General features: G+C 49.7%; 1 protein-coding gene and 1 long non-coding RNA gene across 2 annotated transcripts in view; both read left to right on the top strand.

Moving 5' to 3' along the window:
• LOC310641212 overlaps nt 1-17,004 on the top strand; it is a 300,726-nt gene that overhangs the window by 214,733 nt on the left and 68,989 nt on the right. The gene's annotated exons all lie outside the window — the stretch shown is intronic.
• The window catches only part of LOC310641611 (IgGFc-binding protein-like), a gene marked incomplete at both ends in the record, with an annotated part of 63,229 nt that overhangs the window by 3,928 nt on the left and 42,297 nt on the right, over nt 1-17,004 (top strand). The window contains 7 exons of the mRNA XM_083364846.1: nt 3,860-4,031; nt 10,076-10,128; nt 10,342-10,491; nt 10,565-10,658; nt 11,344-11,471; nt 12,271-12,533; nt 16,274-16,355. Of these exons, the coding sequence (XP_083220972.1) occupies nt 3,860-4,031; nt 10,076-10,128; nt 10,342-10,491; nt 10,565-10,658; nt 11,344-11,471; nt 12,271-12,533; nt 16,274-16,355 (942 nt within the window). The remainder of the gene's footprint in view (nt 1-3,859; nt 4,032-10,075; nt 10,129-10,341; nt 10,492-10,564; nt 10,659-11,343; nt 11,472-12,270; nt 12,534-16,273; nt 16,356-17,004) is intronic.

The raw sequence follows: 17,004 nt of genomic DNA, 5'->3' as shown, positions 1-17,004 counted from the left end.
TCTTCCCAGGTATTGAGGTCAGGTTGATAGGTCTGTAATTTCCTGGATCCATTTTTCCCCCTTTTTTGAAGATGGGAGCTACATCAGCTCTCTTCCAGTCCTCTGGTAGTTCCCCAGTGCTCCAGGACCTTTGAAAAATATAGTTCAGTGGTTCTGAGATCACGTCTGCCAGCTCCTTGAGAACCTTGGGGTGTAATTCATCTGGTCCTGGTGATTTGAACTCGTCTAGGCTGGACAGGTGCTCACTTACCATTTTCTTGCCTATCTTAACTTGTGTTTCTATTCTGTTTTTTATGGCACTGGTTTGGGTAGGTTGGACTGTTTTTTTTCCTTTTTGTCAAGACAGATGCAAAAAACGAATTAAATAGTTCTGCTTTCTCCCTATTGCTTGTCACCTTCTTGCCACTTTCCCCCACTAATGGACCAATCATTTCCTTAACTTTTTTCTTGTTTCTTATATGTTGAAAGAAGCTTTTTTTGTTATTTTTGATTTCGGTCGCAAGCCTTAGTTCATTTTGAGCCTTAGCTTTCCTCACTTCATCTTTGGAGGCTCGGGCTATTTGCTGATATTCTGACTTAGTTATGTGCCCCTCTTTCCAATTCTTATACTTGTCCTTTTTATCTTTCAATTTATCAGAGAGTTCTTTATGCAGCCATGCTGGTTTCTTTTGAGAGCTGTTATTTTTCTTCTTTGTTGGTATTGTGCTAGACTGGGCTTTTATTATTTCACTTTTCGAAATTTCCCAAGTTTCTTTTTTTTAAATCCAATTTATATCCCGCCCTTCTCCGAAGACTCAGGGCGGCTTACAATTTTAAAGCACAAATCAATGTGCTTAGCAGTAGCCTTCATTCTATGTATATGCCTGCTTATTAGGGCTTTCGCCCCCCCCCCCCAGCAGCATTATTACAAAGTCAGCTTATTGCCCCCAACAAGGAAGAAGAGGAGGAAGAGGGGAGGAAGGAGGAGGAGTGGGGGAGCAGGAAGAGGAGCAGGAGAAAGGGAAGGGAAAGGAGGGAGGGGGAAAGGAGGGAGGGAGGAGGGGTGGGGGAGGAAGGAGGCATCATACTCAAATCCCTTCTCCAGCTTCCTAAAATGGACCCATAAAATACCATCACAACATTGTGTGTCAAGATGGGAGGGCAAACTGGAGGTAGTTGGGTGTTTTGTGTGGCCTTCTGCCAACTGACCCCCCCCCCTTAGCTTTTTCCAGTGCAGGGAGGAATTTGGACCTTGCCTCCCCAGCAGAGCCAGGCACAGTGACTTGATTTATGCTCCCGTGTCCTCCCCCTGTGAAATGGGGTGTCATTGACTTTTGCTCCTTCCATAAAATATGGGCACAGCCAGTAAACAACAACCGAAGGGCTTCCGTGGCAAAGGGACTCCTGCAAGTTCAAGATCAGCGCAGGGGAAATTGCTGCCTCTCGCTGCCTCCTCCTCCTCCTCCTCCTCCTCCTCCTCCTCCTCCTCCTCCTCCTCCTCCTCCTCCGCACAAACAGAGGCCGAACAGACAAAAAAAAATTAGAGAAGCAGGAGTGCTGGGATGACCTCGGAGGTCCTCCCGATGACACCAATGAGGTTACCTCGCTTGGGTCATGAAACATGTGCAAGAAAACAACCCAGCTCAGAGAGCAGCCAGGACCCTTCATTTCAGCCCTCAGCTACAAATATTCTCCTTTATCCTTCCAATTTTCCACCGTCCTTCTCCAACTCCGGTGCCCAGAACCGGGCCCAAGAATGTCCCAGGGCATCTGAGCAAGGCAGAGCAGGCCTCGGCTTTTCCGTTCATCCTCCCAAAGCGGCTTTTTCAAAAGGCAGCTGGACTTTTTCCTTGAAGAGGTTTCGCTTCTCGTCCAAGAAGCCTCTTCAGTTCTGACGGAAGGGTGGAGGATGGAAGGATTTATATTCCTTGAATATAAATGAAGGAGTTAAAGGAATGTAAATCCTTCCATCCTCCACCCTTCCATCAGAACTGAAGAGGCTTCTTGGACGAGAAGTGAAACGTCTTCAAGGAAAAAGTCCAGACGTCTTTTGAAAAAGCGGCTTTGGGGACAAGCCCGACCTGGAGGACGGAGAACCCCCATAGACCTTCCTCTTAAGGCATCTGGGATCGTATTGGCCTTTTTAGCAGCTGCATCACACTGCTGGCTCATGCTTAAGTGTCAGCTGAGGATGCCAAATCCTTTCCAGGCAGGCCACAGCCCAGCCCGGCCTCTCCCATCTGAGACATTCAGTTTGACTTTCAGGCAGGCAAATTTGTGAGGGAGACCAGGTGGCATTTTTCCCCCTGCAATTATTTTTCAGTTTAAATAACGAGTGAGGGGCCGCATCTAGAACCGTAGTAACGTTTTTGTGAGAGCCAGCTTTGAGCCAGGCGTAGAAGAAACGCAGACGCACAATCCTGGGAGCGGTTGAATTCCAGGAGAGACGGTGGCGGCTTGGCAGGCCAGGGCTGGCTGGGATGCTGGCTTTGTGAGCAGGAACTGGGTGAAAAGACTCAGCTTAGGATCTTGGCTGGGTGCAGCCCCTGGCCTCACCAGGGCAGAGAAGAACTCGGCTGCTGCAGACCACGCAAAACCCAACTTGGCTGTCTTACCTCTTTCTGGCTAGGTCACCTTGTGGGAACATGTTTGAAAGATAAATCCACAATGCTCTGTGTGGTGTGAAGTGAACGCAAGCCCTGCGCAGTCTCAGGGAAGCTTCCTTGAGAAATTTGAGGGGCTGCCCCAAAGAAGAGGGAGTCAAGCCATTCTCCAAAGCGCCTGAAGGCAGGACAAGAAGCAACGGATGGAAACTAATCAAGGAGAGAAGCAACCTGGAACTAAGGAGGAATTTCCTGACAGTCAGAGCAATCAACCAGTGGAACAGAAGTTGCCTTCAGACTTGGGTGCTCCATCACTGGAAGTTTTTAAGAAGAGACTGGAGAGCCATTTGTCTGAAATGGCATAGGTTCTCCTGCTCGAGCGGGGGGATGGACTAGAAGACCTCCAAGGCCCCTTCCAACTATGTTATTCTGTTAATCAAGGAGAGAAGCAACCTGGGATTAAAGAGAAATTTCCTGACAGTGAGGACAATTAACCAGTGGAACGGCTTCCCTCCAGACGTTGTGGATGCTCCATCACTGGATGTTTTCAAGAAGAGACTGGACAACCATTTGTCTGGAATGGTGTAGGATCTCCTTCTTGAGCAGGGGGTTGGACTAGAAGACCTCCATGGTCCCTTCCAACTCCCTTCCCCAGCGATGGCCACAAGGAAGGGAGAACTAGGGCAGAGGAGCATCAGCCAGACAGATTCCCTTCCCTGGAGAGGAAATCCTGGCCAAAACCCAACAGGAGAGGAACTGCAAAGCCAGGGCTGCATCCCTGGATTATGGCTGACCTAGAGGACCCAGTCAGTCCCTGGAAAAAGGGAAGCACAGAAGAAATGAGCCAAGTTGAGCCAGTGAGCCCAGGATGTCGTTCGGGCTCCGTTGCTGGCTGTCCAAGGGCTGTGAAAGGCCCATCTTGTCCAACTGAAATTCTGTTCTTTGTTTCTTCTGCATTTGCCAAGAGGAGGGAAAGGGCAACCAACCCACCCCCACATCCCCGCCCTTGAAGGGCATCCTCTGGCTGAAGCATCTGGACCCTAGAGGAGGGTCTCGGCCTCCCCCCGCCCCCCCCCCCCGCTTTTGGCCACAGCCTCCCTGAGATCTAGCAGACTCCTGGGCAACATTTGGCTGGTTGTGAGAATGGCAAGACCCAGCCTCACACCTGGGTCTCGCTGCATTCACCTCGGTTTCACCTGTGGTCACACCTGTTGGGAGCAACCTGCTGGGACTCCGCCCTCCTGCTGGGACTCCTTCTTGAGGCTGTGTCGCCCAAGGCCGGTCCTCACTCAGCTGGGTGGCACGGAGACTATGCGGAGCAGCTACACCCAGGGAAGGTGACGAGGAGCAGCAGCAGCAGCTTCCGATGCCGCCCAGCACCATGGGGACCGGGTGGTGCCTGGTGGGCACGTGGGTCTTCCTGATCTTTGCCGCGCAGGAGAGCCGAGGGTAAGCCGCTCAGCCTCCCTTTGCAAGGGATGCGGTTGATTAATGATAAACCTCAGTCTCTGCTTCTTTTCCGAGAGCCTTATCAGATGAACCACTGGGAAGTTCAGTCTCTGCCTTTGGGGAGATGTGGAGATGCTGGCATGGGAATGGCTCTTGCCTGTCTCTGCCAGATGTGACTTCTGGGCTGCCTGAGGAAAGCCAACATCTGGGGGCTTCTCTCTGAGTTGTTAGCGAGGTTCATCCTCACTCCCTTTTCCTCCTCCGCTCGGATTTCCCCCCCCCAACAAAACTTGGCTGTCACTCGTCTACCTTTGAGTAGCAAGTTATATTGGGGTGTGTGAAGGAGAGAGGGAGAGAGGAGAGGGGGAGGGGGAGGGGGAGGGGGAGGGGGGAGAGAGAGATTGTTAACGTTAAGCTTTGCAGCTGAAGGTCCCCTTAAGAAGTTCTCCTTGAAGTGCCAAAGCATCCTTGGCCACCAGGTCAACTCGGATGAAGACCCTTCCCCTAACTGTGGTTAAGACCCTAGCTATGACCTCCTGGGGGCCCCTCTCCTGCAGGGATTTGCCTAAAGTCACCAGCTGGCCTTCGTGCCTAAGGCAGGACTAGAACTCACCATCTGCCCTTTTGCAGCCTCTTGCCTTAAACTACTAGACCAAACTGACCTTTTCTGATCTGTAATGTGGGAAGATGCCGATAGCCCGCCCTGTATCCATACAACGCACGCAACCTGGGGACGAAACCAGCCTGCTTTCAGAGTGTGCACAATTAATCAAACCACCAATTAGCCCACAGACTGGGTAGAAATTTATTTATTTATTTATTTATTTATTAAATTTTTATACCGCCCTTCTCCCGAAGGACTCAGGGCGGTGAACAGGGCATATAATAAAACTACAAAAGTACAAAAGTTAAAAAAGAATTAAATTATTGCCCAAAATAAAACAGTAAAAATATACAAATATTAAAACCCTAAGTTAACTCCCCATCAGGCCAGAAATAACTCACAATGTGCCGCGAAAGAGTCCAACCCAGGATAACATTCATTACACTTCCCAGGTTGTGTGAATGCAGCCGCCGGCTCTTTTACCCAACTGTCTAGCTGCAAACCCAATCATTGGGATGCCACACAGGGCCCATGACAGTCAGTCCTCGAGTTACGGAAGGTTCATTGAGTGACCGTTCCAAGTTACAACGGCACTGCAAAAAGTGACTTATGACCGTTTTTCACACTTGCCACCGTTGCAGCAGCCCCGTGATCACGTGATCGAAATTCAGGCGCTTGGCCACTGACTCCTATTTATGACGGTCGTGCAGCGTCCCGGGGTCACATGATCCCCTTTTTGCTACCTTCTGACGAGCAAAGTCAACGGGGAAGCTGGATTCATTTAACAACCGCATTATTAACTTCACGACCACAGCCACAACTTGTGGCAAGATAGGTTGTAATAAGGAGCAAAGTCCACTTAGCAATTGTCTCGCCTAGCAACATAACTTGGTGTGTGTGTGTGTGTGTGTGTGTGTGTGTCAATTGTGGTCGTAAGTCAAGGACCACCTGTACGGGGGGGGGGACAAGCCGTACCCGATGCCTTTGACTGTTCCTGCCCACAGGCAGAGCTGCTTTGGGGCAGGGGAGGGAGGCGGGGGAGAAGGCGAGGAAGTGGAAAGTGGGGGAGGGAGGGGGAGGGGGACCTTTGCCCCGGGACTGTCCTCCTGCTCCCAGTTTCCTGCTTGCTCTGGCTCCTCTGGGGAGGGGCCTTTGCCCCACCTGTGAGGCAAAGACACCTTTGAGCTGCCAACGCCAGAGATCTGCAGGTGACGCAACGCCCTGACCAGGCTCGGTCTGGCCCAGGAGCTGCAGAGCCCATGGGGCTGGGCAGGAGAAGGAAACGCGGAGAGCGGGGCCAGCAGGAAGGAGGGAGACATTCCGGGGTCTCCGGTCTCTGCCCCCCTTTTTAAAGGCACCAGAGAGCAGGAGCAGCCGGGAGTTAGGCCCAGGGTTGGGTGAATTATCCCAAAGGTGCTTTTCCAAAAGTTAACTGGGCTGTTTTGTTTTTTTTTTCCCTTCAGGAAGACGTTTCACTTCTCATCCAAGAAGCTTCCTCGCTTCTTGTTTTTTTAAAAAGATTTTTATTCACTTATAAAATATGAAAATACGAAAGCAAATAGTAAGGAACATCGGTAAGGGGAGGGGGGAAGAGAAATGTGGGAAAGGGGGAGGGGGAGGGGAAAAAAGGCACTGACTTCCAGATTCCCTCCGTTACAGTGGAATAAGGCATTAACATCGAATCTCGAAGCTGTATAGGATTCAGTGGGGAAGGAGCTTCAACAATGGGAGAATTTGTGGACAAAAGGCTCAAAATTCACACTAAACTATAACTTAAAAGAAAACTTTTATAAGGTGATGTACCGCTGGTATTTAACACAGGATAAGCTGTCTAGGGAGGGACGCGGTGGCTCAGTGGGTTAGGACGCTGAGCCTGTCGATCAGAAGGTCGGCAGTTTGGCGGGTCGAATCCCGAGTGCCGCGTAACAGAGTGAGCACCTGTTACTCGTCCCAGCTTCTGCCAACCTAGCAGTTCGAAAGCACGTAAAAACACAAGTAGAAAAATAGGGACCGCTACAGTGGGAAGGTCACAGCGTTCCGTGCGCCTTTGGCGTCTGGTCATGCCGGCCACATGACCACAGAGACATCCTCGGACAAGCGCTGGCTCTTCAGCTTTGAAACGGAGATGAGCACCGGCCCCTAGAGTCGGAAACGACTAGCACGCGTGTGCGGGGGAACCTTTACCTTTACCTTAAGTTGTCTAGAATGTATAAAGGTATCTCAAATGAATGTTGGAAATGTAAATGTAAAGAAGGGACTTTTTATCATTTATGGTGGACCTGTGATAAAGCAAAGAAACATTGGAGTAGGATTCACATTTTAATGCAAGAAGCTCCCTTGCTTCTGATAAACCCATGAAGCTTCTTGGATAAGAAACAAGCCGTCTTCCTCAAGGAAAAAAACCACAGTCTAGTTAATTTTTGAAAAAGCAGCTTTGGGACAATCATGGCCTGGATGGCGGAGAATCTCCAGAGACCTTGGATTAATTCGTTCATTTTTTTTCAAACTTTAAGATCCTCATTCCACCCCTCTTTTGGATGTTCCGTTAAGTTAGGCAATTTTGACTTGTTTAGATATTCATCTATTTTCTCCTTTGGAACTTCCCCATTGTTCTATAATTTTGCATTTTTTTAAAAAAAATTGCATTTCCTTATTGTCTGTTGTGAAAGTCAGTTTGATGTGGTGATTAAGGCACCAGGCTAGGAACCAGGAGATGGAGAGTCCTAGTCCCGCCTTTGGTGCAAAACCAGCCTTGGGCCAGTCACTTTCTCTCAGCCCAAGGAAGGAGGCAATGGCAAAGCAGCTCAGAAACCTTGCTACGAAAACTGCAGCGACTTGTCCGGATAGCCGCTGAAAATTGGTCATGATTAAATGGGGAAAAAAAACACATTATAATACCTAATATATTATAATATGGCATCTCTTCATTTTTATTCTCTTTCCCCAGTTTGTGTCAACTGCAGTGATTCACTTAACAAATGTGGCAAGAAAAGTCGTAAAGTGGAGCAAGACTCACTTAACAAAATGTCTCACTTAGCAACATAAATTTTTTGGCTCAATTGTGGTCATAAGTTGAGGACTGCCTGCATCCCCTTTCTGCTAGTTGCACACTTTTAGTATTATTACTATTATTTTCTCTGCTGTTTTGCAAGTACATGGGAGTGCTTCTGTACCGGGACAAATTCCTTGTGTGTCTAACCACACCTGGCCAAATAAACCTACTCAATTCAATTCAATTCTACTGCTTTGAAACTCATAGAATTTGGTATCCAATGCATTTTGACATGAACGTTTTGTCCCAGTGCTCATTTGTTGGGTACTGAACAAAGAAGCTAGACCTTGTTGGTGCCAGCTCCTTGGAAAGGAGGACTAAGGGTGACACGATAGCAGTCTTCCAATATCTGAGGGGCTGCCCCAAAGAAGAGGGTGTCAAGCTATTCTCCAAAGCCCTTGAAGGTGGGACAAGAAGCCACAGATGGAAACTCATCAAGGAAAGAAGCAACCAGGAACTAAGGAGGAATTTCCTGACAGTGAGCCCTTATTCCATTCCAGACAAATGGCTGCACAATTTCTTCTTTAAAAACCTCCAATGTTAGAGCACCCACAACTTCTGGAGGCAAGGCTGCCACAAAGAAGAGGTGTGTGTGTGTCAAATTATTCTCCAAAGCACCAGAGGGAAGGACAAGAAGCAATGGTTGGAAACTGATCAGAGAGAGAAGCAACCAGGAATTAAGGAGAAACTTCCTGACAGTGAGGATAATCAACCAATGGAACTGCTTGCCTCCAGAAATCGTGGGTGCTCCATCACTGGAGATGTTTAAGAAGAGACTGGACAGTCACTTGTCTGAGACAGTATAGGTTCTCCTGCATGAGCAGGGGGCTGGACTAGAGGACCTCCAAGGTCCCTTCCAGCTCTATTCTGATGATTGGCTGATTGATTGATTCCATTCGATTTGATGCGATTCTTATTCTATTCATGTCCCACCAAGCAGGATGCTGCAACCCAAGGCCGGCTGGCTAGGTGTGTGATGCTCACGGGGGTGGCTCCATTTATACAAAGCCACTTCTGCCACATACACACACCACATCTGGCAATCCTTCCACCCTGGAAGAGTTCCACCAGTGGTGGTTTTGCCGTCATTTGGATGCTGGGGAAGACGTTCTTCTCCTTCACTTGAGCGTGAACCCCTTTCCTTCTAGAGTGTTGTTTCTCTGTGTCATATGATATACGTGGGTATATCCATAATTCTGTATTTATTTATTTTTGTCATATATATGTAGTGTTTATCAGAGGTGGTGACCCTTTGAGAGCTGTATGCAAAGAAATTTCATTTTAATGTATGCCGATTAGTGTATATTCAAAGTGACAATAAAGTTATTATTCTATTCTATTCTATTCTATTCTATTCTATTCTATTCTATTCTATTCTATTCTATTCTATTCTATTCTATTCTATTCTTTATGGTAAAGGTAAAGGTTCCCCCGCACATGCATGCTAGTCGTTTCTGACTCTAGGGGCCGGTGCTCATCTCCGTTTCAAAGCCAAAGAGCCGGCGCTTGTCTGAGGACGTCTCCATGGTCATGTGGCCGGCATGACTAGACGCCAAAGGAGCACAGAACACTGTTACCTTCCCACCGTAGTGGTCCCTATTTTTCTACTTGCATTTTTACGTGCTTTCAAACTGCTAGGTTGGCAGAAGCTGGGACGAGTAACAGGCCATCACTCTGCTACGCGGCACTCAGGATTCGACCCGCCAAACTGCCGACCTTCTGATCGACAAGCTCAGCATCCTAACCCACTGAGCCACCGTGTCCCTGTATTTCTATTCTATTCTATTCTATTCTATTCTATTCTATTCTATTCTATTCTATTCTGTATTTCTATTCTATTCTATTCTATTCTATTCTATTCTATTCTATTCTATTCTATTCTATTCTATTCTATTCTATTCTATTCTATTCTGTATTTCTATTCTGTATTTCTATTCTATTCTATTCTATTCTATTCTATTCTATTCTATTCTATTCTATTCTATTCTATTCTATTCTATTCTAATTCTATTCTATTCTATTCTATTCTATTCTATTCTATTTTTTATTCTATTCTATTTCCCATCCCGTCCCGTCCCGTCCCGTCCCATCTCATCTCGTCCCGTTCTATTCTATTCTATTCTATTCTGTTCTATTCTATTCTATTCTATTCTATTCTATTCTATTCTATTCTATTCTATTCTATTCTATTCTATTCTATTCTCAGCCTTTGGAGTCCTTTCCCACTCCATACTGATGGGGAGCTCTTTGCTCTCTCACACTGGCTCCCCCTGCATTTTCCTTGGGACCCCCTGCTCTACTCACCGTGGGTCAGTCGGTCCCGCTTGTCTTGTGGGAAGGATGTGGGTACCTGGGTAACGCCTCACTTTTCCTCTCTTCCCTTGGCAGGAGAGAAGGTGGCAACTGGGCAGCTGGTTTGGAGATCTGGACTCGCGATGCAGGTACAGCCCCCCCCCATTCCTATCAGATGAGCTTAAAGTATCTTTCCCCCCCCCCACCAACTCAGCATCTCTCAAGCATCTTGGAAAACCCTTCTCAGATTTTCTTGCTAGCCCACTAGCTGTGGATGATGGGGCTTCTTTCTCAAGATGGAGAGAGGCTGCTGGGAAGTGTGCCTGCCCCTTCTTCACTGTGTTCCCCCCTCCCCATTTCAGACTACCTGGCCAGCTGTGACTTCAACAACAACTCCTGGCCCTTTTGCGACTGGACCCAAACCTGTGGCACCAACCAAGGCACCTGGATCCGCACCAAGCACGATACGCCCACTCCTGGCACCGGCCCAAGCGGGGATTATCCGGATGGAAGTAAGTGCTCCATTACTGCAGTGGGGAAAGCCCCCTCCCCGTTCTCCCTGGCCCTTGGCCCCCTTCCTCACAGGTCACGGGGTCTTGCCCCCCTGCTCCTGTCGCTCAGTCCCGCTGGGACACCCATCTCTCTTTGGGCCCCAGTGTGGCCTCCGTGGCCACCAGAGGTCGGGAGCAGGCCGGAAGAAGTTGTGCCCCCCTGGCTGACGTGGGCAGCTGGGCCTGGTCCACACCAACCATCTCCTCCCAGTTGGTCTGGGAAATTTGTCCCCCTCTGTCCACCAAATCACTGGGTGAGAAAGAATGGTGCTCCAAGGGATGGATTCCAACTGCCCTTAGACCCCCGTCCCCTTGGCCAGGGGATGATTGGTCCTTAGTCAGGGATGATGGGACTTTGGAATAGAATAGAATAGAATAGAATAGAATAGAATAGAATAGAATAGAATAGAATAGAATAGAATAGAATAGAATAGAATAGAATAGAATAGAATAGAATAGGAGAATAGAGAATAGAATAGAATAGAATAGAATAGAATAGAATAGAATAGAATAGAATAGAATAGAATAGAATAGAATAGAATAGAATAGAATAGAATAGAATGAGTTGGAAGGGACCTTGGAGGTCTTCTAGTCCAACCCCCTACTCAGGCAGGAAACCCTAGACCATTTCAGACCAATGGCTGTCCAGTCTTTCTTAAAAACCTCCAGGGTTGGAGCCTTCACAGCTTCTGGAGGCAGGTTCAAGGGCCAGAGATCACCCCATTCTTGAAAACAGAAGCTCCCCTGTCTGGACTCACAGCCACAGCTGCAAGGCCCTTCTCTGGTTGATGAAGGTGCCTCTTCTCCCCACAGAGTTGCTGTCTCTCAGAGGCAACAGAGTCCGACCGAGAGAGCCGAGGTCAAGACCGAAAGGGGATTGTCCTGCATAACGTGCACCAACCCTCTTGGCCTCCTGCCCGTCAGGCGCCCACGGCAGCCTGGTGCCCTTCCCAGTGGCATCAACAGATAGCCCAGATAGCCAACCACTGGCCCCTCGGAGCGTTAACAACCAGCCCACTGCAAAGAATATAAATCCTTTCATTCCTCACCAATCAGCTAGAACTGAAGAAGCTTCTTGGATGAAATATTTTCAAGGGGGGAAAAACAAGAAAAATCCAGTTTGGGGAAAAAAAAAACACCTTTGGAATGTTGTCTCTTTCTAACAATTAGGATTTCTTTGCCTGTCCTACGAAGTTCTGAGGTGACTGACGTGATTTGCACTAAGCACGCAGGGCATGAAGCTGATCGGGGCTCCCTTCTTTTTTTATTAAAGAGTTTTATAAAAGTTACAATATTATCCCATCCCCAACCCACCCCTAAACCCCCCTCCCCCTCCCCCGCTTCCCAAAGCTGATTACAGGGTTACAAATATATAATAATGATAAACTAACTAACATTGATCAACTATCTACATAAACAGATACATAAAACACTTTAACCCGCCTATAACATGATTACAAACACTCTAAAAATATCCAACTTATAAAAAAAGGAAAAATTAAATTATAACAATCTAAAGTTTACTCATAAGCTAAATGGAACTTTTTAGTCCCATATTTTTTCCTGAATATAATCTATCCATCTTGACTGACTGACGTGATTTGCACTAAGCACGCAGGGCATGAAGCTGATCGGGGCTCCTTGATCTCGCCTTATCCCCCCCCCCTTCGGCTCGGCACGTCTGGGCCCTTCGCCTCTCTTGCTCCCCCCTTGTCCCAACGAAGGCCCTTCTTCTTGCAGGAGGCTACTTCATCTACCAGGAGGCCAGCAACCTGGTTCCCTACGACCTCAACAGACTGGAGAGTCCCCAGCTGGTGGTCTCCGGAGAGGTCTGCATCGACTTCTGGTATCACATGTTTGGCGCCGAGGACTTCAACGAGCTGCACGTGACCCTCTTGCGGGACGGGGGAGAGATGGTGGTGTGGAGCCAAATGGGGAGCCAGGGCCCCGACTGGCAGCACGGACTCGTCTCGGCCTACTTGGAGAAGGAGACTCGCTTCAAGGTAACAGCTTGGCAGCTCTTTCCGAATAGATTGGACCGAAGGCTCACTGCATCTTCGGCCCTGCTCCCCAAGTGCGATGATGCCCCTCTCGTCACTCGAGGGCAGTGGCCCCTCCCATTTCTAACAGCTGGCAGTCCAAGCCTGGCACCTCTGGCAGCAGTCGCAGCTCTTAAGGCTAGGAGCTGCTGCCAAAAAAAACCAGCATAGTCCTGGGCTGCCGAGGGATAGAACCAAGATCACGCAAAGTATTAGTACTGCTTCCTAATTTTTATTTTTATTTATTTATTTGTTTTTATAAACCGCCCTTCTCCCGAGGGACTCAGGGCGGTGTACAGAATAAGATAGGCATACAGAATGAACCGTAATGAAAAACAAACACTAGTAAAATACAAACTGGGACCCCAATAAGAGCTATCAGGCCAGGCCGGACTGCTGGAACAGGTAAGTTTTTAATTCTCGCCGGAAGGTGCGGAGGTCGGGGGCCATCCGGATTTCGGTTGGCAAGCTGTTCCAGAGGGCTGGCGCACCCACTGAGAATGCCCTCCCCCTGGGGGCCACCAGCCGACATTCCTTGAGCGGTGGCACCCTGAGGAGGCCCTCTCTGTGGGAGCGCACAGGGCGGTGGGGCGCTGACATTGGCAGAAGGTGCTCCCGCAGGTAGTCCGGACCCATGCCATGTAGGGCTTTGTATGTCATTGTCAGCACCTTGAACTTCACACGGAAGGCAACTGGAAGCCAGTGCAGCGCACGGAGGAGAGGTGTGATATGGGAGTATCGGGAGGCTCCCAAGAGTGTCCGCGCCGCTGCACTTTGCACCAGTTGAAGCTTCCGAGTGGATCTCAAGGGCAGCCCCAAGTAGAGAGCGTTACAGTAGTCTAGGCGAGAGGTCACAAGCGCATGGGTGACTGTACGTAAGGCATCCAGGTCCAGATAAGGCCGTAATTGGCGAACTAGTCGAACCCGGGAGAAGGCCCCCTTGGTCACAGCTCCTATGTGATCTTCCAGGGAGAGCTGCGAGTCAAGGAGGACACCCAGGTTGCGGGCCCTATCAACAGGGGGTAGTAACTCGTCCCCGATGTTAAGGGATGGGATGTTCTGAGTATCCTGGCTAGCCGGTACGTACAGCCATTCAGTCTTGTCCGGGTTCAGTTGAAGCCTGTTCCTCCCCATCCATTCCCGGACCGCTTTCAGGCAGCGGGACATCACGTCGAGGGCATCACTGATGTTGTTTGGAGTTGAGATGAAAAGCTGGGTGTCATCAGCATACTGATGGTACCCTACTCCAAAGCTGCGAATGATCTCGCCCAGCGGTTTCATGTAGATGTTGAACAGGAGAGGCGAGAGGACCGACCCCTGAGGTACTCCGCAAGCGAGAGGCCTCGGGGTCGACCTCTGTCCTCCTGCCAACACCGACTGCGAGCGACCCTGGAGAAAGGAGGAGAACCAGCGCAGAACCGTGCCTCCCACTCCCAGTCCCCTGAGGCGTCGCAGCAAGATACCATGGTCGATGGTATCGAAAGCCGCCGAGAGGTCTAATAAGACTAGGACAGAGGAATGGCCCCTGTCCCGGGCTCTCCAGAGATCATTTATCAGAGCGACCAATGCCGTCTCCGTGCTGTACCCCGGCCTGAAGCCCGATTGGTACGGGTCTAGATAAACCGCTTCATCCAGGATCTGAGGGAGTTGGTGCGCCACCACGCTCTCAACAACCTTCGCAAGGAAGCGAAGATTGGAGACTGGACGAAAGTTATTCAATGAGGATGGGTCCAAGGTGGGCTTCTTGAGGAGAGGTCTCACCACCGCCTCCTTCAAGGCGGTGGGGAAGTGACCCTCACTCAGAGAAGCGGAGATGACCGCCTGGAACCAGCCTCGTGTCCCCTCTCGAGCTGCATATGCCAGCCATGAAGGGCACGGGTCCAGTAAGCATGTGGAGGAGCTCAGCCTCCTCATAATCCTGTCCACTTCCTTGGGAGTCACAGGATCAAATTCCTCCCAGGTGACGTCGACAAGACTGTCCATGCCTTGTTCTTCCAACTCAGCCCAGTTGGAGTCCAGGCCGGTTCGGATCCGAGCAATTTTATCCAGCAGATATTGACCGAATTCCTCGGCTCGGCCCTGCAAGGGTTCCTCCCTCACCTCTTGGTTCAGTAGGGAGCGAGTCACCCTGAACAAGGCAGCCGGGCGGTTATCTGCGGACGCGATGAGGGTGGAAAAGTAGTTGGATTTTGCCACCCTTATCGCAGCGAGATAAGACCTGGTGAGGCTTCTTAATCGCAATCGGTCGGATTCGGATCGACTGGATTTCCAATGGCTCTCTAGGCCCCGTCTCCGACGCTTCATTTCCCGGAGCTCCGCGGTGAACCATGGGGCTCGCTGGGATCTGCGCCGGGTCAGAGGCCGCATGGGTGCAACTCGGTCCAGAGCCTCCGTGGCTGCCTTCTCCCAGGCTTCCACTAAGGCATCTGCCGAGCTGTGAGCAGGGAGTGCATGTGCGTCCCCCAGCGCTGCCTGGAACCTATCAGGGTCCATTAGGCGCCTAGGGCGGTACCATCTGGTTGGCACCGTGCACCCACGGCGGGGGGTGGCAAAGGGGAAGTCTAGCCGCACGAGGTGATGATCGGTCCATGACAGGGGCATAACAGTCGTGGCACCCCCACCGACATCATCGCGCCACCGTCCAGACAAGAACACTAAGTCTGGGGTGTGGCCTCTCTCATGAGTCGGTCCAGAAATTATTTGCGACAGGTCCATGGCCGTCATGGAAGCCATGAACTCCCGAGCCAGATCGGATGCCTTGGGAAGACCCCACCTAGAATCCTGGGTCCAGTTTTGGTCTCCACACTATAAAAAAAGATGTTAAGACTCTTGAAAGAGTGCAGAGAAGAACAACAGAGATGATTAGGGGTCTGGAGGTAAAACATAGGAAAAATGGTTGCAGGAATTGGGTTTACTAGTTTAGTGAAGAGAAGGACCAGGGGTGACATGATAGCACTGTTGCAATATTTGAAGGGTTGTCACAAAGAAGAGGGGGGGGTCAACAAAGCAACAGAAGGCAAGACAAGAAACAATGGATGGAAACTCATCAAGGAGAGAAGCAACCTGGAATTAAGGAGGAACTTCCTGACAGGGAGGACAATCAACCAGTGGAACGGAAGTTGCCTTCAGAGGTTGTGGGGGCTTCATCACTGGAGGTTTTTAAGAAGAGACTGGACAGCCCCTTGTCTGAAAGAGTACAGGGTCTCTTGCTTGAGCAGAGGGTTGGACTAGAAGACCTCCAAGGTCTCTTGTTATTCTAATATTCTGGCCACCTTCACCTAGAACCACACTAGCCCTTTCCTAAAGCCACCCAAGGTAAGGACCGTCATAAGATGCTGTCTGGAAATTCCCCAAAAGTCCATTCAACATTATTGGGTGACACCCAGATTGTGGCATTTTAAAGTGGGTGGCCTGGGTGCAACTCTTCACTTTCTCTGTGGACCTCGAGAAACTGCAAGAGAAACAGGCCCAATTCACAGACCAACCAAAATTAATGCACATTCAATGTAAGCCGCCCAGGGTCATTGACTGAGATGGGCAGCTACAGAAATGGAAGGAAGGAAGGAAGGAAGGAAGGAAGGAAGGAAGGAAGGAAGGAAGGAAGGAAGGAAGGAAGGAAGGAAGGGATAGGACTGCACTCTCTGGCTATGCAGACAAAGCATCTTCCTTGCTCTTACGGGGCTGCGTCCTTTCATTCTTTGCAGGTCGCTTTTGATGCCATTCGGGGACTGACAGAATATGGGGACACAGCCGTGGACAACGTGGTGGTCAGAAGAGGGCCTTGCAGTAAGTGACTCCTTCCCCATCCCAGCTTTTTAGTCCAAGGCTGCCCCATGAATCTGAGGTTGGATTGCAACTTAAGAGGTCCCAAGTCTTCAAGCCGCAGCTGCTTCTAGATGGAAGCAGGAAGGGAGCCATCAAAGGTCTCTCCGCATGGGGGTGGAGAAGTGACCCCCCCCCGACTCCAAAATACTCAGGGCTCATGTGCAAAACCCAGGAAGAAGTTATTCTGAAGTAGCTATGGAGATTCTGAACCATCCAGGTCATGCTCGTCCCGAAGGTGCTTTCTTGGTTTTCATTTTTGAAAACCTTTTGCTCCTCATCCAAGAAGCTTCTTCAGCGGTTCTAACATTGTTCCGAAGTAGTTGCATCTCTGCCAGATAATACCATGATATTAAAACCCCATAGGACTCTTTTTCCCATAAGCAAGGGCCAAACTACCCTGATTGTCTCCTAAGATACAGCAGAAACACCCACAGCCAGATGACCAGGTGAAGGGCAGGAAATCAAGGAGGATGTTTAACCAACCAGCACTACAGCTTCTGCAGACCAGAAGGGATCTGAGAACCCACGGGCCCTTTTTCCTTCTGGCATCAGCCATGACGGGGCTTTTAAAGAGGGATGAGAGTCGCACCCCAAATCACCCCATGACTGA

The sequence above is a fragment of the Vipera ursinii genome (genome assembly GCF_947247035.1).
Source record: "Vipera ursinii genome assembly, chromosome: 5".
Classification (NCBI taxonomy): domain Eukaryota; kingdom Metazoa; phylum Chordata; class Lepidosauria; order Squamata; family Viperidae; genus Vipera; species Vipera ursinii.
The sequence above is the reverse complement of the archived record's forward strand: the minus strand, read 5'-3'. Positions and strand labels throughout refer to the sequence as shown.